The 25,381-nt window shown below is 38.8% G+C and overlaps 1 protein-coding gene across 1 annotated transcript; it reads right to left on the bottom strand.

Moving 5' to 3' along the window:
* Nucleotides 1-1,141: 1,141 nt before the first annotated feature.
* On the bottom strand, nucleotides 1,142-8,221 carry slitrk2 (SLIT and NTRK-like family, member 2). Its single transcript, XM_057851248.1, has 2 exons — nucleotides 7,687-8,221; nucleotides 1,142-7,525 (listed from the first exon to the last, which is right to left on the bottom strand). The coding sequence occupies exon 2, from the start codon at nucleotides 7,463-7,465 to the stop codon at nucleotides 4,823-4,825; it is 2,643 nt and encodes an 880-aa protein (XP_057707231.1). The 5' UTR covers nucleotides 7,466-7,525; nucleotides 7,687-8,221; the 3' UTR covers nucleotides 1,142-4,822.
* Between the last annotated feature and the right edge of the window lie 17,160 nt (nucleotides 8,222-25,381).

Genomic DNA, 25,381 nt, shown 5'->3' with positions numbered 1-25,381 from the left:
TGAACAGTTTTAATGTGGGAGTTCGATATACTCCCATTGTGGTTGTTCATTATGCTTTATTTATTAACTCATCTATGCCACAATTGGACCTTTTCCAGGCCAAATCAGGACTCTTCCCATGGTTATAGGAGGACTCTCACATATGACATAGGTCACATCTCATTAACAATGAGACCTTTGTCTTTTTCATTTTAAGTGGGCCAAATCAATTATATTAAAAGTAAACTAATGCAAATTGCTGCTGTATTTTCATTCTTTTAATAAGCCATGTAACTTGCTATGATTCAAGGTTTTGAACAGGGGTAATACTGGTGTGTGGCCATAGCCATAGTACACATCTGATGTTGCTCACAGTTGCCATCAGTTTGCTCAGGGAGCTTATGTGTCTGCTCAGACGCATGAAAAATTAGACGGAACATTGGCAATGACCATTTGGATGATCCAGAGGCGTCATGTGAGAAAGTCATGTTGTCATATGAGATCAAAATGGAACTTTTTGGTCTTAATTCCACTCATAGTGTTTGGAAGAAGAAGAATGATGAGTACCATCCCAAGAGCAACGTCCCTGCTGTGAAGCATGGGGATGGTAGCATCATGCTTTGGGTGTGTTTTTCTGCATTTGGGACTAGACGACTGCACTGTATTAAGGAGAGGATGACCAGGGCCATGTATTGTGAGATTTTTGGGAACAACCTCCTTCCCCTCAGTTAGAGCGATGAAAATGGGTCGTTACTGGGTCTTCCAACATGACAATGGCCCGATGCAGACAGCCAGAATAACCAAGGATTGGCTTCGTAGAAAAGCATATTAAGGTTCTGGAGTGGCCTAGCCAGTATCCAGACCTCAATCGAATAGAAAATCTTTGGATAGAGCAAAACATCAGGTTTCTCAATGAAAGCCCCGAACCCTGACATATCTAGAGAAGATTTGTGTGGAGGAATGGGCCAAAATACTTGTCTCCATATGTGAAAACCTGGTGAAGAACTACAGAAACATACTTATGTACCCCAGTAAGTTACAAATACATTTTTGAAAAATCAAGCAATTTGAGTTCCGGATCATTATTATTATTATTATTATTTTTTTTTTTTTTTTTTTTTTTTTTATAGATTATCGCTTTAAGAGGAAATGCATCTATGATTGACATTTCAGACCCCTACCTATTTTCTAAGTGGTTGAACTTTATAAAATATTTTCATAACATTTGTGATAATATGTTGACTGACAACAAGTTGAATGAGACCCTTTTTTTATATCTTGAGAGGATCTCTATCACTTTCTTTCTGCTCCTCAACCTATGTATATGGAAGAAAACACAGACACGGCTGAAAAAGCAGTTTCTGCTCTTGCACCCCTCTTTAAAATAAACTGCTGTATCTTAAGCCAAAAGAACTGTTGTGTTTGATAGAACAATATGTCTATATGCTGCCACACCAGATTAATGGCGCATTGAGTCCCCGAACTCTTTTTGTCTGTTTTACCCTGGAAAACCCCGTTTCCAGACGTCGCAACCTCTTTTGTTTCAACCTAGCCATAAAGAGAAGGTAAGTAATTATATTTTTTAGTCGAAATGTCTGTCATTTTTAGCTTAGAATCATTAATTGATGTCTAATATTTGGTTGAAAAAAATAAAAATAAAAAAATAAATGACCTTAAAAATTATTCACTCGCATATTTTAAACTTTTAAACAAATTACGTCGCAATGGAAAAAATTGGAGTCTGTAAATAAGTCACGAGTATTTACCTCGTAACTATTGCTTCATTGTATTTTTTTTTTCTGTTACTGTCGTATTTTCCCTGATATGTTAGATGATAAATAATCATTCCAAACAAAGAGAAATCACAGGTTAATTATATGAAAAAGAAAATCTCAACCACTCCTTGTTGTCTGCGATTTCTGCATCGCAACTCTTGTTATATTATTATGTTTCACCCATATAATTCCAAAAAATCCGGCTGTAGCCATTCACATCTGTGTCTTGGCACTCGGTGATATATGCTACATGGAGTTTTTGGATCAGAAAGAGCTAAGTACGTATAATATCTCGTTAAAATCGTGGTATCTTTAATTCTGCTCTCTCATGCTCTCACCTCCAGTTAGGGTTTCGCTGTTTAATTATTATTATTATTTTTTTTTTTTTTAAATACCCCTCTGTTCAAAATTTTATCCCCCAGAAAATTGAGATTTTAAGCTTTCCAATGATGTATCACACATGCATATAGGACAATTTTAAATTTAGCCATTCTGTAAAATATATTTGTAATCAAATTAAAGCATGTTATATGTATTCATACTTCACTCCAGAGAATACTAGATTTATAACACATTTCTTTTTGTCATTATAACTGTCTTTTCAACTGATGTTGGACAATTTCCCAGCGCTGAATCAAAAAATTACATTAGTGTCTTGTTCAGTTGATGCTTTTCTTCTGGGTTTACTTTTAAACATGATTTCCCCACTTTATTTCTCTCCGCCATTTACTGTAGTGTATTTCAATTCTTACAAGGAGGGTCTCACACACCTATGTGGGGTGAGCACTACTGATATAATGAGAAGATACAATCACATGAAAAAAAGAAAAGTATATTAATAAGAAAAAAACAAATACATGTGGCCATCGTTTATAAAATTGACCTGAATGTGAAATTCCTATGTGATATTTTGATTGAAAATGAACAATCTTATGTGATCTTGTATATCACATCTTTTTTTGTTGATAGGGGTTCTGAACGAAATAAGTGTTTCCATAATAATCGGTAAGCAACACAGCACTCCTGCCGTCTGCATTGACTCTTCAACACTGTCATAACTAAAACTGGCCAACAGTAGAAAACTAAGATAAGTGGAGTCTAAAAATAGCAATTTAGCCGGTATTCCAAAAATATCAAAATGATTAAATAACAATGACAGCAAAGCACGTTAGGGCACCACTGATTCCTCTGTGTGCAATATTATTGTAGCATGTAACAACAACAACAAAAGGACTTAATCTCAGAACATCAACTTGGTTATATGAGCATTCTCTCTCACAGTTCCCCAATGCTTAGCCAGAGTTATTTTCGGCCAATATTTGCATCAGAGACTCTTATGCACACCTTAAGACCCAAATCATGACATTTTTTATGCTACCTGAATCCTCTAAGACATGAACCCTTATTCGCCTGACAACCATAGGGTTTGAATTTGGCTCAGGCGTCAGATTGGTGTGTGGCCCTGTTGCACAACATCGCAGCACCTTGGACAGATGCACAATGGACAGCAAAGATCCAACAGGGAGAATTAAAAATGCGAGGACAAAAGACACAGGAGATGGACGGGGGGGTGAGTTTGTGGTGGAAAACATCAGGGGTGGGATTAGATTTGAAGGCCATTGACAGAGTAAGAAGAGCACATGCAGGGAGATGGTTAATCCATGTCACATTAGACGACAGCAAGCTTAAAATCAATCACATCGGGATGATTTTCACACTTGCACAAAGTAATATTTTAACACCCTCATGTGGAGAACATATTTTATGACAGATTCCGAAGTAAGATATCTTTGTGCTGCATTTTAGTCCTCACCCAATGTTAATTTACTTCTCAGCCTAAGAGAAAAATGGCTCCCGGGTAAAATTGCATAAATAGGATTTTTGCACTTTCAGTAGCTATTAATCTTATCAAATATATTCTATCTTTGATATATGATACACTTAGTTCCCCAAAACATTGAATAAGGCTTAAAAGGGGGGAAATTGATTGAACTAAGAAGAAAGTGTCATTTAATTTCACTGGAGAGAAGCATGCGCTGCAAGCAAGCTCTATTTTCACTTTCTCTCCCGCCCACCACACTCACACACACAAACATCTTCACAAACACGCTCATTAGTGCAAGTCACAGCACGTGCCGCATACAAAAATAATCATGCACAGTCTAAACAAAATGCACCTCAAGCTCAGGGTCTCTACAAAGTGCGCCAGTGAAAATTTAATGTCACAACTGTACTTTGTATTGCTCCTTATAGCATACAATGTTTGTTGAAAAGTTGTACATTGCCAAAGATCATACTGAATCAAAATTCATTTGTCCCCGTCAAAAGTTATAGAGATGTCACACCCATTTTCAAGTACATTTATCTTCACTTTTTTTTTCTTAACTGACAAATATATTTTTTTCAAATTTACATAAAGATTTGAGTCATTAAAATACATTTTCCAGATAAAATCAATCTGTAGAGAGCATCAATAACAAAACAAATGAGTGCAAAGGCACTTCATGGAGTAAATGCAGTGAGAGTTTGCTCAATACATTTCAGGAGGTTATTTTTGATTATTTTCTCGACTCACCATTAATATGTGCAGTCTATGTATATACAGGAATGTCATTCTGTTTCTTTTCCCCAGTCTGCAAAGACACATCGTTTTTTTTTTTTTTTCTTTTCCAGCTTCATCTCATCTCGTTATCTCATGAAAAATAAAATTTCGTTTTATAAAAGAAACACGCAATTCTATATTTCTACACAGTCTTGCCATCATTCGAGTCTTGCAGGATTTTCTTTTGGGAAGCAGTTGTAATAATTTATACTTTCGGGGGGGGGGGGTAAACCTGCATTATAATATACTTTGTATAGTCTTTATACATATTCAAAAGAAAATAAAAGACATGTAAGAGACTATAAAGGTTTGTTCTCTGTCATTCATCTGAGCTTCACCGCAGAGATAAGATACTGTGGCTATTATAACAGTTACTGATTGACACTTTGTAATCATCATGAATGCTGCAAAGGACCTTGGGAGCATATAGGGGTCGGGATTGCAAGAATAATAGATCATCGGTATCTTACAGCTGGCTCATAGCAGTCTGTTTCTCCAGTACTTCCAAATAGTCTGGTTCTGTTTTTAGCTTGCCATGGAGAAGAAATTGGTGCTCACTGCTTTTGGGCTCCACCCCAAAACATTTCCTGGGGGTTCCATACAGCGCGGTTTTGTTCAACCTGTCCTGGTTGGTGACTTGTCGTGGGGCCGTGGCAGCCTCGTACGGGGGCACGATGCAAGGTCTCTTGGGTAAAGTGCAAAAATTGTAACTGAAAGGAGAGGGGCCAGCAGCTGTCGGGAGCTCCTTGTTTGGCCTCTCCCCTACATTTTGATATAACATCTCAGGAGGCAATGTTGGCGATTTATCCATTAAATCCACTGCACTAATGGTATAAGCTCCCGGGCTACGTGTGAGAATATCATCCTTCTTTGCATTCAGCGGCCCCAAGCTTAACTCCTTGAGGTTTCGATAATATGCCACCTGCTCGCCACCTTTTTGTATGTAAATTGGATTCTGGCACATGGAACCCACAGGTGGGGGGATGTAATTATATACATGACTTTCAGAATGTTTATCTTGAGTCGGTTCAGGATTGTAGGAGCCGTACTGCACTTGGAACGAGTGAAGATCTATGTTGTTAGAGCCTGTCGGGACATGTTCCACCCCCTTGCGTCGTTTAAGAACAAAAACAAAGAGCCCTGCACCGAAACAGACAGACAAAATGAAAACAATGAGAAGTCCAAGAATTAGAACTGAAAGCGGGACTTCTGGATGTAACTCTGGGGCTTCGATTCGTGATTCAGTGGGGCTGACTGAGCTGAAAAAAGAGGAGAAAGAGGGTGTTGGTGACTCAGTGCTAGGACTCACTAATGTAGGGGCTTTGGTAGGGGGGGCATATTGAGGCGGGGGCTCTTCACTTGGCTCGGGACAGATGGCCTCATTGCGCAGTGAGCGCAGCAGGCGGCCAGCATGCTTAGAGGGTGAGTCACAAGTGATTTCATTAACCACTACACTGGTACTGGACAGTTCCATCCAGTTTTTGAGTGCTACAATATGACAGGTGCAGTCCCAGGGGTTTTCTTGGAGGTCAATCTGAATGAACGCAGATAACTGGTCAAGCACACCCTTAACGGGGAGATAGGAGAAATGATTATTCCGTAAATTGAGTCTTGTTAACATGGTACCCCCGAAAACATTGTCAGGCAGTGATCTTAGCAGGTTATTGTTGAGGAAAAGCAGCTGAAGGTTATGCAAAGCATTGAATGTCTGAGGTAAAATGTCTTTGATGACATTATATTCCAAATAGAGATACTGGAGGGACTGCAGGCCAGCAAAAAGTGATTGTGAAAGTGACTCGATGTAATTCCCATTCAGATAGAGACGCCTCAGATTGGTCAGATTCTCAAATGCGCCTTCCTGAATGACTCCAATCCTGTTATTTCCTAAATGTAGCAGCTCCAGAAGACTGTACTCCGTTAGATCAGTTCTGTATATCACTTGAAGGTAGTTACCGGTCAGGTGCAGTTTCTTTGGGTAGGAGGGCTTAGGGTTCAACTCACTTATGTTCTGCAACTTCCGCTCTTGACAGTTGATGTTAAGTCCACTGTCTGGATTTTGTGATGTGCACACACACACACCAGGACACAAAATAGGCACAGGGGAGCGTGTCTGGTAAACCATTATAGGCCCAAAGACATGTTTGTCCTTTCCGATGCGAGGGGTGGGCCTGTATCGCATTTTAGGTGGCCGTGAGGCTTTAGGGATGCGGGTGGGGGATACCATGCCGGGAAGGTAGGTTGCGGGCATTGCCCCTTGAAAGTGAGAGTCAGGTGCAGGGTGAGCACGCTCACCAGCATTTCTGCGGGGACACAAGTCCTGTTTTATAAGTTGGCCGATGTCTTTCCCGTGGAGCCTGAACGGCGTCTCACACACGATGTCCCCGACAAACACCGAAATGGTGTCTAACCAGGACTTTAATGGTATCAAATCGCAAGTACAATTCCATGGGTTTTCCTCCAGCTGGATCTCCATGATTCCACCAATGTGCTCTAGTACCCCAGCAAAGGGCAAAGTCTTGAGCCTGTTACCACGTAAATCCAAATGGGTAAGGAGCACAAAGCGGAAAATGTTTGGAGGCAAAGATAGCAGGAGGTTGTCATTGAGGATCAACACTTTAAGCTTGTTCAGTTTACTGAAAGCACCCGGTTCAATGGTGCTGATATAATTATAATCTGCCTGTAAATACTCCATACTCTCAAGTCCCGCAAATGTGTCGTCCTTTATCCCCTCCAGGTTGTTGTTGTTCAAGTGCAGCCTTTTCAAGGAGCGCAGCCCCTGAAAAGCGTTCTTTCTGATCTCCTGTAATCCGTTATTCCCCAGATGCAGAGAGGTGACATTGCCATAATTGACAAACTCATTTGCACTGATACGAGACAGGAAGTTCCCATTTAGAAAAAGCTGAGAGATCTTATTTGGGGGTGCCTGGAACTGGCTGACAGTAGTAAATCCCTTATTCTCACAGTTAATATTCAAAATGTTCTCTCTCTCCTCACAAGCGCAGCCGATCCTGCAGATATCTTTGGAGGCTGAAGTTTTGCGGCTCTCCGTCTCAGATGGCGACAGGCTGGTGACCGTGAGGACGCTCAGTAAGAGGACACCGCTCAGCATTTTTACAGCCAAAAGTGGTTGTTAACATATGGATCCAGCATTTAAGTATGCTTTGTGAGCCTTGGTTTGAATGAAAAAGTCGAGGAGAGAGTTGACATATTAGAAAATTAACTCAAGACATGAGATGTCAAGCACATTGGTACAAACAAGCCAACAAAATCAAGGGCATTTAGCTTATTTAGTATGATGATGAGATCATAGCACAATAGATATTGACTGACCTCCACTTTGGAAGCGAAAACAATTCCGAAATTCCTCAGCCCCAAAAAAGGACAATCCTTCACATGAACTGGATCCTGCGCGGAAGATGGATTTTCAGTATTGTCAAAAGCAGAATCATTGTAAGAAATTCCATTCGCTGCCTCCCCTTTTTGCTCAGAAGGACCACATATTCAGAGGGTTCTTGGCGAGCAGCTCACCAGCAGCTGCAGCAAATATTCAGAGGGTGACACAAATGGCCATTCGCTCCCTCTCTCTCCTCATGTCAAAACCAAATAAAGCTTGTCATTTCAGTCAATAAAAGCCATCTTCAAAAGTCCCAGGAGGGAAAATACTGCAGTTATTGCACACTGACGCAAGACTGGATTTCCTTGTCTAGAAAAACGAAGGAGGGGAATAAAAATGAACTCTTGGGGAGGGAAGCAGCAAGAAGCGGTACACGAGAGAGAAAGAGTCGAGAGAGAGAGAGCGAGCCATGGGAGAGCTATCTTCCCTGAGATGAAACATAACTGGAGCCTATGCTCCTGCTACTCCTGCTGCGTTCCACACAATGAGAGCAGTACTGAGTGTCTGCTTCTGCTGACTGTGTGTGTGTGTGGGGGGGGGGGGGCAAGCGTGCACTTGCATGTTCGTGCGTGAGGGAGAGAGAGAGTGGGAGACAAAGAGAGCTAGTGAGGCGAACCCATGGGTTATCTCGTCAGTGAGTGTGACACATTATATAGATTCTCTATCACTCACAAACACAGCTAATATGATTACCATATAGCAACAGTAACAGTGGAAGGAAATATAATAATGTACTAATTATTACACAATTAAAATATAAAATACAAATTCAAAAACAGATAGTCGTTAGCATGCTGTAGTTTAAAAATATTTTTAGGAAAAACATCCTTCAGTCTTTCCTTGTGCAATTCTTTTCTCTCATGGGAGACCCTTGCAGCTACAGATGATCGAGACATCAACATGTAAATGACAGAAAACACTCAGGTAACTTGAAGTTCTGCTCTGAGACCCCCTATTTGGCCAACTTTCAAAATTGTCCGATATGCATGTGTGATACATCACTGGAAAGCTTAAAATCTAAATCTTCTGGAGGAAGAAAAATTTTGAACAGGACGCTTTATATATATATATATATATATATATATATATATATATATATATATATATATATATATATATATATATATATATATATATATATATATATATATATATATATATATATATATATATATATATATTTAATCAGCAAAACTATCTGGAGGTGAGAGCAAGAAAGAGCTGATTTAAAGATGCCATGACTTTAACGAGATATTTTCGCGTACTTACCTTGTTTCGATCCAAAAACTGCGTGTCAAGACACAGCTGTGAATGGCCACAGCTGGATTTTTGGGGGGATTTTATGGGTGAAACATGGTGATATAACAAGGGTCGCGATGCAGAAATCACAGATATCAAGGGGTGGTCGAGATTATCTTTTTCATATATTTACCCTTTTAAACGCTTTTTTTCAATGTACTTTGTTTGGATCGATTATTTATCATCTAAGATATCGGAGAAAATGCGACAGTAACAAAAAAAATACAATTAAGCGATAGTTATGAGGTAGATACCGGTGATTTTTTTACAGACACCATTTTTTTCATTCTGACGTAATTTGTTTAAAAGTTTAAAATATGTGAGTGAATAATATTTTAAATACTTTTTTTTTTTTTTTCAAACGAAATATTAGACATTGATTAACGATTCTAAGCTAAACATGATAGACATTTTATATAATAAATATAATTACCTTCTTTTTATGGATGTGTTGAAACAAAAGTGGTTGTGTGACGTCTGTAAACGGGGGTTTCCAGGGTAAAACGGAAAAATTAAAACTAGTTTGGGGGCTTAATGCGCCATGAATCTGCTATGGTAGCATATAGACATATTGTTCTATCAAACAGAGCAGTTATTTTGGCTTAAAATACAGCAGTTTATTTTAAAGAGGAGTGCAAGAGCAGAAACTGATTTTTCAGTCTTGTCCGTGTTTTCTGCCATATGCAATGTACAGTAAGTGGTGAAATTATTCCCTTTATTGATTAATCCACAGGATAAACACCAGACTTTGGAAACAAGGAATGGCTTGATAAAGAAAAATGTGTAATGGTTCTCCGCCGAGTGGTACACACAGATGACACACTCATAAACCCACAAAGCATGTGTCCCCAAAGCGTGCTGCACTACTCCCATCCAGGCTGTCTTATGTCCCCTATTGTGCCATGTTTTGTCTAACAATTTGTCTCACTCAGGATTTGTCTCTGTCAGGATTTCTCAACTCCAGTAATGAATCACATATTACAGTTGATGACCAAACAAAGACCACAGCGTTCCCGAATGTCTTTAAAACAACAATAAAGATTATTCAGCCTTGGCATTAATCTGTTTCCAAACATATAGAACATATAGACAAACATATAGTGTAGATATGTTCTCAAAACATATTTATCTTGACTTTAATGTTTGGGGTTACAAGGTTACTTCTACGACAGGTCGAATATTCATAATCACATCATGTTAAAAAAAAAAAAAAAATCTAATATTGGGCTAATTGCATATAAGAAGAATTTAATCCACAGCTATTCAAAAGTGGAGACTAAAGACCTCTAAACATTTATGGAGCAAGTGACTATTTAAGTAAATAAATATGTATATACAGTGAGGAACAGAAGTATTTGCACACCTTGTAATTTTGCAAGTTCACCCACTTAGAAAATAGGTAGAGATCTGAAATTTCATTCATAGATGCGGTTCCACTTATAGAGACATAATCTAAAAAAAAATCCGGAACTCACATTGTATGATTTTTCAATAATTTATTTGTAATTCACTGGGATTCATAACTATTTGCACCTCTGAGAAAATCAGTGCTAATATTTAGTGCAGAAACCTTTGTTTGCAATTGTAGAGGTCAGACACTTTCTGTTGTTCTGTACCAGGTTTTTACATATGGAAACAATGATTTTGACCCATTCTTCACACAAATATTCTCTAGATATGTCAGGTTTCAGCGCATTGAGAAACAAAGATGTTCTATTGGACTGAGGTCTGGAGAGTGGCTAAGTAACTCCAGAACCTTGATATGCTTTTTATGCAGCCACTCCTTGGTCAGCTTGGTTGTGTGCTTCATTCAGATCATTGTCATGTTGGAAGATCCAGCCACGACTCATCTTCAAGTCTCTGACTGAGGGAATGAGGTTGTGGCTCAAAATCTGATGATACATTCCACCATTCATCCTCTGCTTTATACAGTGCAGTCGCCTTGTCCCCTTTGCCGAAAAGCAGCCCCAAAGCTTGCCGTTTCCACCCCCATACTGCACAGTGGGGATGGTGTTCTTGGGATTGTACTCATCCTTCTTTTTCCTCCAAAAACGAAGAGTAAAGTTTGCACCAAAAAGTTCTACTTTGGTCTCATCTGACCATATGACTTTCTCCCATGACCCCTCTGCATCATTCAGATGGTCCCTGCAAACTTCAGACAGGCCTTCACATGTACTGGCTTCAACAGGGGAACCTTCTGAGCAATGCATGATTTTAAACCATTGCACCGTAGTGTTTTATTGACAGTACCCTTTGAAACTGTGCGTCCAGCTCTCTTCAGGTCATTGACCAGTTCCTGCCATGTAGTTCTAGGCTGAACACTGACTTTTCTCATCATGAGTGATGCCCCACGAGGGGAGATTTTACATGGAGCCCCAGTCCGGAGTAGATTATCAGTCATGTTTAGCCTTTTCCATTTTCTAACAATTTCTTTAACTGTTGATTGATTCTCACCAAGCTGCTTTCCAATTGTCCCATAGCCTTTACCAGGTTTGTGGAGCGCAACAATTTTTTCTCTGGTGTCTTTCAAAAGCTTTCTAGTGTTGCCCATGGTAGCAGTTTGACTGTGGGGTGCACAGGGTGTGTGGTTACTCATGGGGTAAGGGTGGACTTTTTTTTTTTTTTTTTTTTTGAGGTCAGTGTCATATTTATTGCTGATTCCCAGGGGTAAAAAAACTTTTGAACCCCAGTAAACTATAAATAAATTATTTTTTAAAAATCATACAATGTGAGTTTCGGATTTTTTTAGATTATGTCTCTATAAGTAGAAATGCATCTATGATTGAAATTTCAGACCTCTACCTACTTTCTTAGATGTGAACTTGCAAAATCACAAGGGGCGCAAATACTTTTGCTCCTCACTGTATATATATATATATATATATATATATATATATATCATCAATCATTATTGTATTTTTTATAAATATTATTATAAATGGATTGGATGTCTAACGGAATCAGGGCAGTCAATGAGTTCAATGAGTGCCCTGCAAGGGTTAAAAAAATAACTACAAAACTCATAATTCAGCCATGAAGAGGGTTAATGTCTGTTTCATAGGGATGCACTGCACAAAGCAATGATATTGAAAACATAAAGGATAATTTAATATATCATTGAGTGGATTCTCAATCAAGGGCTATGGTCATTTAAGCAATTTGAGCAATGCTTTGTCTGGCCTAAAGATTAAATGGGCTGGGTAGGTCAAAACAAAAGACAATTACGATACTCAATCGGGTAAGAAAAACCTTGCAAATTATTATTGTTGACCAAATTTATAAATAAATCTTATGCACCTCAGATATCAATTGTATTAATGCCTTTCACCACATTGAGGTGTGACTGCCTAATTACAAACTAAATTTTATTATCAATAAAATTCAACTATTTTTGTTTTAACCACCAGGAGGCAGAAAAGCCTGTTTGTAGAGTGGCTCTAATTTACCCAATTCAGTTTCATGTTTCAACTCCCGCTTAATCGCCATCACTTTCAAGATGTGAAATCAGAAATCAATAGGATATCCAGTATATAGACTACAAAATAAGATTAATTTTTGTTGTCAAAAAATTGTATGAATTAAATTACACACATTCAGTATTCTAAAGGGGTTTTATCATATTTTTGTATTACACTAGGATGAAAGGAAGTCTAAAAGCAAAGGCCATGTTGGTCACCACAGTGAATCACTCAGGATACCCTTCATGACATAAATCACGTTTTTTTCCCCCCTAGGCTTGGGACTGGCAGTAGTTGCGAGTTGAACATGTACAAATGACAGTAACTTGTACCGCTACAATACCATTGTTACCTGAAGTGCCATATGTGATTTGATCTACTTACCGTAAGGGTACCTACAAGAGCTGGGCGGTTTATCAAAAATTTACCGTTACCGAGATGGTTCACTTTGACCCATGTAACTTTGACCATGTCGGTAAATTTGCTTTTTTAATGAAAAGGAAAAAAAAGTCTTTTTAGCCCGCTTTGACTGTGTTGTTCAGCTATGCTCATTCCCCTTTAAGAAAAAAAGCCAGTGTGCTTACGTGTGAAGTCATTTAACGCTGCAAGTGAATGTGATCGAGTCGGAAAATAGTGAAACGGCTACCGGTAGCCAGGCCACAGGCATTTGAGTAAAGCATTAGTCGATGCTCATAGTGTGCTCTTGGTGCCAAGGAAGAACTCGACTTACGTTGTATTTTGGATTCGAGAAGGACGGCTAACTATGGAGCCCTACATCAGTTTGATGGTCCATTTCATAGACAACAAGTAGGAGCTGTGCACTGCGGGTGCTGGATACAGCCTATTTCTCGGACGAACACACGGGTGAAATGATTGCTCAGGCCCGAAAATGAATGCTCTCTGCATGGGACGTGAAGTCGCCATCACCACTGACATCGGCTCTAACGTTGTCGAAGCGGCTGAACTCAATGAGTTATTGCGCGAGCTGTGCTTTGGGCATGTGTAACTGGTCTGCATGGAGCCGCACCATCCCCTGGTCCAGGTCAGGACTCGCACCCGCACTGCATGGTGTGTCCAGCACGCCAGGTGAGCGCACTAAGCTTTAGCTGCCAGCATTGAAGGCATTGAGTCGGAGGTTTCTATGCACCGCACACAACGGACCCGCGTGCACCCGTTACACAAGGACTGCATTTAGCAATCAGTATGTTGCGTTATTTTGTATCTCTGCGTCTGTGTGTGACTGCTCTGATGGCTTTTATGATGGTACAATTTACAATGGATCAGGTAAGCATTCAGCATAAAGTATAATCCAAGAGTGTAGCCTTTGAAATGCTTGTTTTATTCTATGTCATTACTTCCATCATAAAATCTTTAATGTTTCATTGGCATAAGAGAGCAGCATAGCTTAATGCGTGTGTTTGTGTGCGTGCATCACAGAATCTGCTCTGAAAAAAAACTTACCGGAAATGGTTCACATGCTCGTTTTCGCAGTAGGAACTTGAAGTAAACACTTGTGTTGAGTGATCATGTCACAGCAGCTATTAACAATAACTTGTCTGATACTCAGTACTCGAAACCACCTCTTGCTGTAAGTCGTTTGTGGCCATAGTAATATTTACAATGTTGTACATCGTTCAAGTCATACAAGCCATTTTAAATGTTTATGCTTGAATGTATATTGTTTACAAGAGATTTTTATAAACTTAAGGTTTACACCGAATGCACAATTGTTAAATATGTTAAATTGAAAGCTGCCAAATAAATCAATGAGAAATGGTTAATTTGTATTTCATGCATTCATTCTGATTTTCAAAATTTATAACAGTTCGTGTGGGTGAATTTATCGTAATTTATCGTTATTAGGGTAAATCCTGCTCAATTTACCTTGACAATTATATATATCATATCGCCCAGCCCTAGTAATAATGCGTACTCTGTTACATTTAGTTGGGTAACCTTTTGAGAAAAATATTTGTAAGCATAGTTTTACTTTTACTTGAGTGGAAGAAAAAATGATACTCCGCTACTTTGGGCTACAAAAGAGTCGTTACTTTTTCCTCTTTATTCTGCATAATAGATGTATTATTTTTTTCCAGTGATGCAAAGAGAAGCACTACCTATTTCACAAATGAGACGTCGCAACAATAATCTCATGACTGCATCACACCAATCCAAAGCAAGCTTGCCATTCTATGATCACGCCAGCCTGTTCAATCACGTGGCATCTTTAAAGCACCGTAAAAAATGAAGTACTGTATTTGACATAGAGCACTGCCCTCAATATGACTTGAAATCGCAGATTTTAACCTCTCTCCCAGTCTTTATTTGGCACTGATTGACCACGGAAAACCGGAGATATGATCCTTTTAATTTCATAATAGTAACCATGAAGAAACTACAGTATTCACTATGCAAACTAGGAATTTTTATCTCCACTAGAGGGTACTCATGCTCTTTGGACAAATAATGCTTCTTTTCTATCATTTTTTTTCTTTCTCGCCGTAATTGAATGATTTTTTTTTTTTTTTGTATTTCTGGCTTAATATGGTTATGTAATGGGTTATTGTACAGTATCATTGTAACAACAGTTCATATTGATAACTGTGCTGAAAAAGATTACCATTATTTTTAAAAAATCCCCCCAAAAATTTAAGCGGTTATTCACAATGTTACTAATTATTTGAGTATTATTTTCCACAAAAATGTTTTTTTACTTTTACTTGAGTACATTTTTTGGATGACTACTTTTACTTGCATAATAGTTTGAAGTTACTCTTACTTGAGTACAATTTTTGGCTAGTCTACCCACCTCTGCCTACTACAGTACAGTCTATTGCAGGGGTGTCCAAACCGGTCCTCAAGGGCCGCTCTGGGTCCTGGTTTTGTTTCCTACTCCTCGAGCTCAGAGAGTTTAACCAATAAGTTTCTCCTAAAACAAGCAGCACCTGACTCAACTGATTACACATATAAGACATCAGATTGCTGAAAACGTTATTTGTTTTGTTGGAATGAAATCCAGCACCCACTGCGGCCCTATGTGGAATAGTTTGGACACCCCTTGTCAATTGTGTGCAATGTACTTAATGCCATATTCACAGGGAGTGGATGGAGCATATGGTGCATCATGCTTGAAAGCTGATGTATGCAAACTCCCCCGTTAGTCCTTGCCGCTGGCTAACCTTGATGGATGAATAAATAGGGCCTTGAGTGTGGTAGGTTGCTGGTTTGACCACTAGTTGGATTATATTTGAGGTGACTGCAATTAGACCTGAAACATGGGCAATAAATGGACAAAGCTGAGGTAAGCAGCCAGGCTGCCTCCAAAACCATCGGCTTGACTCAAAAACAACATTGGATGCCAAGCATAAAGTCAATGATGTCTTGCGTTCCAACCCTCATTCCACCTTCTCATGTCCCATTAAAAAAACATCAGCACAAAGACCCAGAAACAGCTCAGCCCAATAGAAAATGAGCGGTGGCTGGAAGAAGCCCAAAATATCCAGGACAAATTTGAATGCTGTATTGAAGCAGGGAGGTGAATTGGCCCTAGTTACTGTAATAGTCAACCTTTTTCAGGCGGCAGCAGCACGCCAATTCCACCAATAAAGTGTTTTGTGGTAAGACAGAGAGAGTGTGGGACTTGTGTGGCTCTCTCTACAGGTCGCTGCATGCGAAGGGAAATACTCAGCGTGTTCATGCTAATTTAGTTAATGAATATTATTGATCAATCAAATGTTGTTTGTGCATCGACATGTTTGACACATTGATCCTGTAAACTGCAAACGTGCAGAGTGCATTGAGATGGGCTTTAGAGGTCGCCTTCCGAGACTGACCTTTTTGGCGAGAACGCTCGTTAAGATCCTTTCACACTAGCGCCAGCAGCATGCAGTTTGTAGTATGTGGGGGAGAGTGTTCCCGACGACAGTGAAAATGAACTGTGTGTAAGAATTAGATTTTGTGTCATAAAAAGATTCAAACAAAACTTCGTAAATTGCAAGCAAAAAAATCGACTTTAAGCAAATTAATTTAAATTAAGCAAAGACATGCATCTGAAAAGTAAAACTAAACACTTACAGTGTTTGAAATACTCTCTTTTTCATTCTCGCTGCCCAGACTTTTGCTCTCGATGTCAAACTTTCTCGCTTGCGCCGCTTATTTTTTTGGTTGCGAAACAGGTTTCTCTCACACCCCTTTCACTTTTCTCTCTTGCTCCCTGTTTTTGTGGTTCTGATTTTTGACACAAAGATAACAAGTTGGCGGGCAGAATGTGAAGTGCATTCCCATTGGTTAAGAACATTTCCAGTGCCCCCGGAAGTTATTACGGTAACTACTGCTTTGAATTGTCCGCCATAACTGTTCAGTGCCACCTTTTGTTCACCCAATATGGAATCCTCTGATGCCACACAAGTCGACCACAGCGAACTAAATTCAGTTAACAAATATTGTCAGTCTTTTGTCACTCTAATGATAAATGAGTCTGTTTTGAATGAAAGCATCAGCGATTGTATCAACGACTGCTGTCACGTGACTGATGACAATTCTAAAGGAGAGATGCTTCCTTAAATCATTAAATCAGACATTTCCCTTCTTGCACGACATCTGCAGTCTTAGCTTTCAAGCAGTTTCAAAGTTGGAAATTTATAAACTTTGTATTTTGAGGAGAGTCTATGTGTGGTACAAATCAAAATAGCCAACAAATTACAGATACACATGCATAAAAGAATACAAGCCCATTCATGAGCCACCAGTCATTTTTCTTGACAGCACACACGAAACTAAAATAATAATAATAATATATTTTTTTTTCGATTATTGTTTTGAGTGTATTTATAGAGTACATTTTAACACAACAAAGTTCACGAAAGTAAGTAAGAGAAAATCCAGTTAAACAAGTAGTAGTAGTAGTAGTAGTTGAACGTGTTAATGCAAAAATAAATCATTAAAATAAAATAAATCTGAACAACAACATTAACTAATTCATCCACTCTAAAGTCTTGAGTACGGAAGTTTTTATGTCTTTGACTAATATTACCAAAACAAAAGAAATCACATAATTATAATTAAAAAAAAAAAAAAAAAAAAAAACAGCAATCAAAACATATCAGTAGATAAAAAATAAAGTAACTTACACATTGTATTAAACATCAAAAAGAGAATCCTGCAAACACATTAAACATTAAATGTGCACATGGCCAGAAAACATACACCAAATATGCTGTACTTCTCCAGTTCAGCTCGATGCTGATCAGTAGCACTTTAACAAAATAAAACTAAACAAAACAAAACTAAACCCATGGATGGCAGGAAACATTGAGATGCATATGTGTGCTATCTTTGAACCATTATCTACTGCATATTGAGCAGCTCTGGCCTCAAAAAACCTCAGGGCCATTTTTACAGACTGCAGGTACGTTTTGCAGTACAATGTGTGCAGTGTTATTAATAACGGCATTATAGAACAACAGCGTTATTTTTGTCAGTAGTTAGTGATCTAATTAATTACTTTTCCCATCTTTGCAACGCTGTTACCGTTACTGAGGTTGTGAAGGTGTGCGTTACTACAATTTAGTTGAATGACACGGGAGCAGCTCGGGAGGAGGGAGGTGGCCTGTGACGTCGTTGCAAACGCGATGCTAGGTGGCTCGGAGTGGTTGCATAGCATTCGCGATCTCGCTCGCATTAGCATTTAGCGTGGCGAGTGTCATCTTAACAGTGTTGGGAATAACGCCGTTATAAATAACGCCGTTACATAACAGCCTTATTTTTTTTGCAGTAACGGGGTAATCTAACTAATTATTTTTTCCACCATTACAACACTGTTACCGTTACGGACGGTCAAAAGCGGTGCGTTACTTACTTTTTATAAATTGAAGAAACTACCAGCCGTAGCGAGTCTACTCTGCTCTGTTTATTTGTCATCCAAGACTTGGAGTGCGTTCAGGTTCATGGTAGTGATGGGATATGTCGTTCACTTGAGGAAACAAATCCATCCCAGTTCATTCAGTAAAAAGACTCGAACGAATCTTCAAAGACCGCTCAGCAATATAACTGAACAGGAAGTGACATTGCTTGGTCCCTCCCCCTCTTGCACACAGGCTCCTATTGGCCGCTCGTTGTAGATTCAGAAGTGAGTGACAGACTATATCATTCTGTTTTCGCAGCCTCGTCTCTACCCCGCCGTTGCAATAGCGAGGGAGAACTTCCGCGTCGTTTGTCGTATTTCTATCGGATCAAAGTCATGGCTCGTGCTTGCATTTTGATTTAGGACAATGTTTAAACATTTTCCTTTTGTGGATTTGGGCTCGGGGGCGCACGGACTTTCTCTAGCATGATCTTGATTACATGTACAATATTGCCGCTACCAGCCTACGTGACACGCTTGCTGTCACGCAAATAAAAAGACAAATCGAAAGTTTAATTTCTAAATATGGAACAATCAACACATTATATTTACCTCACGCTCTGTTGTGTACTACGGAGCCCCCCGGGTGTCAGGGTAGAAATTTTTTTTTAAAAATCATAGCTAATCTGTACCCACAGATTACTAATCTGTACCCACAGTTTACTAAACTGTACCCACAGATTACTAAACTGTACCCACAGTTTACTAAACTGTACCCACAGATTACTAAACTGTACCGACAGATTAGCAATGACCCGGAAACTGTAGTCACCAATGTTTGGCGGGGACTTCAAACGCCGAGGGACCGACCGAGCAAGCACCTGCACCTTTTGCCGTCGGCGAACAAAGGGGTTTTAAAAGGTAACTATTGCACATTTTCTTTGGTAGCCGTCTACATTTTCAGGTGTCATCAATCAATATGGCATGTTGTGTGTTAGTAGCCGCTAATGCGGCTACTAAAAATAGCCAACTGACAAATGAACACTACTTGAATTAAGCACGCACGGACACGACAGCAGCACAGAAAATGTGCAAACATAACATGCCATATTGATTGATGACACCTGAAAGACGCCTACCAAAGAAAACGTGCAATAGTTACCTTTTAAAACCCCTTTGTTCGCCGAGGGCAAATGGTGCAGATGCTTGCTCTGTCGGTCCCTCGGTGTTTGGACTTGGAGTCCCCGCCAAACATTAGTGACTACCGTTTCTGGGTCATTGCTAAACTGTGGGTACAGATTAGTAAACTGTGGGCACAGTTTAGTAATCTGTGGGTACAGTTTAGTAAACTGTGAGTACAGATTCGTAAATTGTGGGTACAGTTTAGTAAACTGTGGCTACAGTTTAGTAATCTGTGGGTACAGTTTAGTAATCTGTGGGTACAGTTTAGTAAACTGTGGGTACAGATTACTAAACTGTACCCACAGATTAGTAAACTGTGGGTACAGATTAGCTATGATTCACTATTATTTTTGGTAACTATCGTTAAAACTAAAGCGGTTGTCAAATGTATTGCTCTGAAATGAAAACAATACTACATTATGATACAAAACAGTGTCATTGCAAATCATTATTAAGATGATTGTATTGAAATATCATTTTTGCACTGGTATTAATAAATAAATAATCCAGTCAGCTCCCCGTCGTCCCCTCATCTCAGATTGTCAAATGCTGACGAGAAATAATTTAAAGAATTGCCACATGTCTACTCAGCGAGCTACGAGACTCAACAACATCATCCGCTACAGTTTGCTCTTTACAATGTCGCCTTTCCACTCTCATTAGTCTGTTGAGAAAAATGTAGACATATTGCTACATATTCCGTGCCCGCGTGTGTTGTTTTTGGGCGCTTGAGTAGCATATGATGGACGGATGGACATTAATTTGTCAAACCAACCAACACCCGACACGCTCTGACCCAAAAAAAAATAAATAAAAACACTCGGGAAAAAATTGACATGTACTGTAGATACTGTTTCATTGCAAATCAGTATTATGGTGATCATACAAAATATTCATTTTCCTGTGCACATATGTGGTAAATATCGCTGCCATGAAGCCTCCAATCAGTGACAGTTCTACCCCCCCCCCCCCCCCCCCGCACTGCCGTCACGCGACCGTAGCTCACCTTTTGCTTGCCTCGTAGCTAGTTCATGGCAATTAAAAATAGTAAAACTCACATAGCCTACCTTTGCATTAATGATGGAGTTGCCGTTTGATACGGTCATACTGTGCAGGTCCTGCACCCATCCACAGCAAAACTGTTCATAGCTTTGTAGCGATTTGTAAATTCGGAATCGCTGATGAGTTTAGTAACATACCAAACAATAAATACAGCAGAATGTCCATTTCGCGTAATTGTGGAAGCCCGTCGACATCTTTACTCCATTTGTCTTCGGCTTGCTCGTAAGGGTCAACATTGTTCACACCCTTAAGTTTGATCACATATCTGTTCTTTGCCTTAGTCACGAGTTTGTCTCTTTAGCAAACTGGCAAGTTAAAGTTTAATGTCCCGCGAGCCAGACTTGCTTCCAATATGGCTGCGTTGTTGTCAAATCTCACGTGATCCCCCATTCTGTGACGTAAACGCTCGAGCCTAATAGCGCACGTACTTCAGAGCCGGTGTTTTCACACACAAACCGGAACAGCGCGTGCGGCAAAAACACACACGCAAAACAGAATCAGAGGGATATGATGGCAGAGCATTCAGAGGAAAATGTGTCCTTTACGAGGTGGAGATATAAACACTATTTCAAGTTGGTCGAAATTAAAGGAAAGAACGTGCATGTAAAGTGTAATTTATGTCCCCGGGCAAAGCTTTTGTCGACATCTGTGGTAAGCAGTTCAAATCTGTTTATTTTTGTTGCACTTCAAATGTAGGATAAATCTGTTGCTGGTGAGGTGCAAAAAATAATACAAGGGTCTATAACACAACTACCTGTCTGTTCTCCATTCAACTGACTCGAATACTGCTCAGAAAATTTCAAATTCTTTGACATACAACGACTTCTTTGTAAAGTAACGGAAATAGTTGCTTTCCCTGGTAACTAGTTACTTGTACTATAGAGTAATTCAGTTACTAACTCAGTTACTTCTTGGATGGAGTAATGATGAACTGTAACTAATTACTTTTTTAAAGTAACGTGCCCAACACTGCATCTTAAACACTCAGGCAACTTATTGGGGTTTTTTTACATACAGTTCGTGGCATTCAGGTGGGTACAATTTTAATTGAAAATAATGGACTGTTTCCTCTTGAGTATGCATTATCATCACCAAGTGGGCATTGTCCTCGTATATTCTACAATATGATAGTAATGTTTTTTCTTTGGTTTTTTTACTACCAAATATAGTCACTTGCCATCAACTTTTCTTGAATGACGTAGCCATTAACCTTGTGTGATTTGTTTACAATCAAAACAACAAGAGCAAAGATAGGAAAGGGAAGAGATGCAGAGCCTCACATGCATATTGAAAAACATATCAATATACAGTATATTGGAGGTGTGACTGTACAAACATCACGGTTCAGTACATACCTTGGTATGTGGGTTCGGTGCGGGTTCAGTACAACAGGAAAAGTAAAAAGTTTTTTTTTTCCACAGCATTTGAAAGTTAAAGTTTGTATACCATTACACTCATTTATGTGAAATTCAAAAAAATAATAAAATGTGTGACCTATGTTTTTTTGAATGAAAAAGACAGTTCAATTCAATCAGTCAATATAAACATATTTGATGTGAAAGACGTTATAGAATGGATCATGTAATAACATGCAGAACATGTAACTAATGAACTCTTACACTGAGGTAGCTGAGTTACTAACGCAATTACTTTTTGGGAGTAGTAATTTGTAACTGTAACTAATTACTTTTTTACAGTAAGTTTAACAATACTGAACATGTGTAACGAGTGTATGTATATTCTTGCCACCGCTTCCCAAATCGCATGTGTTTTGAAATTTGGTAGACTATTAGTTTGCCCAGTGACAATTTCATGTAAGAAAGGCCCGTTTTTACTATACTACCATAAGAGAAGGTTTAAGTTCAGGCTCAAGGTAGACCGCTGGAGTTAAGCATGAGCGTACCAGGCACAGGCTGACAGATATGGACCTCCGCTGTTATGTGACGTGGATGTCAAACTGCTACAATAATAAATACCTGGACAGAATTATTCTACCCATCTTAATCATTGTGGAAAACAATTTATTTATATTTATCTGATCATTTTTATAATTCTAATATCATGCCACTGGCTGTGGCACAGTTGGAGCCGGTGTATTGGGGTGGGTATATGAGGCATTGGAAAGAAAGGTGGTCTCCAAGTGCCCATTTGATTATGCGGATTTCCCCAGCCAAATCATGTCACCTGCCCCGTTCCTGCTCATACCAAGTGCCTGCTCATACCAAGTGTTAGTCAACTTTTGACTGACTATACCAGTTTCTTCTCCCATCAATAATAGAGAATGACATACGTCAACAAACATGCCCATGTTAAAACGAATGGAAAGAGGACTCCTTACATACCTTTGTTTAGCGAAATTCATTCCCTTCAATCTCAATATGCAAAATTGGCCAAATAAATTTATGAAACAGCTCCAATACAGATACATCCTTGTCAGGAGGAAAAGTGAAGGATTTGTGCTTGTGAAGGGGTTTTGCCACAAGAGGTTGTAAATATGTAATTCCCTAAAATGGTGTTGTTGTAAACTGCATCAAGCAATTCTAAGTTTCTAATCAGGTTAAAACACATTTGGCAAAGGGATGAAATAAATAACTTGAAGCAGGCAACAGAGAATTCTCTTGCAAGGGATGTCCAGCCCTAACGCTTTTACGCCCAGATATCAATTTACACTACCGTATTTTTCGGACTATAAGTCACATTTTTTTTCATAGCTTGGCTGGGGGTGCGATTTATACTCTGGAGTGACTTATGTGTGAAATTATAAACGCATTATTATATCATTTCACATGTTATTTTGGTGTTTTGGAGTGACACTGATGGTTTGGTAAACGTGTTAGCATGTTCTTTATGCTATAGTTATCTGAATAACTCTCAATAGCTATATTACGTTAACATACTGGCCACGTTTGCATTTCGTTGTTCATGCATCATGTAATATTATCATACTGTACCCTTATTCAGCATGTTGTTTTCTATTGTATTTTTATTTTAAATTGCCTTTCAAAATGACATATCTGTTCAAAGTGTTGGATTGTATTAAGTAAATTTCCCCCAAAAATGCGACTTATACTTCGGTGCGACTTATACGTTTTTTATCTCTTCATTGCGCATTTTTGGGCTAGTGCAACTTATACTCAGGTGCAACTTATAGTCTAAAAATACGGTCAGTGTGTGTATATATATATACATACATATATATATATTAAGAGAGAGAGATCTAAACAAACATACACACGGACACACACGCAGACAAAGTTCTATTTATATATAAGTATAGATATCGATACCCTTTTAAATGTATTTTTGTATTACAATTGGTTAGAAAAGTTGCATTGCTTTAAGATGCCAACATTAAAGTATATAGCTGTTTGTGCTACTATGAAAGACTTTTCATATTATCCCAAATTATTTGAGGAGCACAATATGCTGCAGGTTTCTTCAGCTTAGGAGTCCCCCTAAAATATTTCAGGCTCCCTACACCAGCAAGCTTGGCAGGTTGAGTAAAAGCAGAGAAATAAATCTGTCCCATCCATCAAATATTGATTTCATAGCCAGCGTTACGGGGAGTCCTAAATTATAAGAAGGTTGCCACATTGATCTGTGACCAAGCATCATACTTTTTTATTTCTCTTTAGTCTAGTGAGAAAACCTCTTAACACATGTAAAAAAGTGAGCAAAGTATGAATTAGTGTTAAATGACAAGAAAATTCAGTATAACATTAAAACTATATTATGATAAGTATGCTAATATTATTGTAAGTATTTACTATGGTTGAACATTTTATTTTTAGAAGTAACATTGTTAACTCTGTAGTTTTTCAAGTTTTTCAAAACTGACCTCCCTCACCAACAGGTCTACAAGCTGCCGCTGGCCAAACATCACTACAAGTAAAAGTGTTTTCTTCCAAAACTTATTCTTGAATCTTACCGGAGGACAGGTGTTGATCTTAGACTGAAAAGCTTTACAAAACAACTTTTATTTTGTTATATACAAACTTTTTGAAAGCTGTTTTTAGCAATGCATAGTCCCATTGAAGATCATTCATCAGTCATAGAAAGCGATGAAGAATAATTACTACTATTTTGCGTTTTATTTTCATCATTTAATGCCTATGTGTATTCCAGTACATTTTTGTAGTTTTTCTTTATTTCATGTGGAAATCTGCCAATTTGATGGTAAAACAGGCAACTTAAAGCTACAAGCAGTCAGTGTTTTGTTTCTCATTTGACATGCTGTTTCGTGAATGGTTATACTCCATCTTTTTGCACAATAGACTAAAATATTTTTCCCCGTGGCCTGACCCCAGTGGTTTTCCTAGCCTGCATGGTGCCCTGTGGGGCAAGACGCTGTCAGGGATGTTCACTTTTGAACACCAAGGCAAGTATCAACAAGTAGCTCAAATACTAGTAAAAGAACAGAACTAAGCCTCAGACTAAGCCATGGATTGCCAGCTTCAAAGACTTTATCAACAAGATATCTTGGGTACAAATGATGATCCAGACAAGAGCTGTGATCTCGCAAAAGTACAATGAGACAATACAAGACAAGTCTCTATATACTGTTGAAAGGGCGTTGCCTAAACTTACTATGAAACGAAACTTACTATGAAAACAGAAGTGAAACTTATTACAGCCCAACCTGGGGATTTTCCACTGAAAAACATCTTGAGCTGGGACCTTGGGAGCTGGTCCTAGCTGGTATGAGAGTGAATCATACCTGATAAGGCGGTCAACAGACACCCATTGTGAATGTTTAAAGGAATATTTGGAGCACACGAACATTGCCAT

The sequence above is a fragment of the Corythoichthys intestinalis genome, chromosome 11, assembly GCF_030265065.1.
Source record: "Corythoichthys intestinalis isolate RoL2023-P3 chromosome 11, ASM3026506v1, whole genome shotgun sequence".
In the NCBI taxonomy this organism is placed as follows: Eukaryota; Metazoa; Chordata; class Actinopteri; order Syngnathiformes; family Syngnathidae; genus Corythoichthys; species Corythoichthys intestinalis.
The sequence above is the reverse complement of the archived record's forward strand: the minus strand, read 5'-3'. Positions and strand labels throughout refer to the sequence as shown.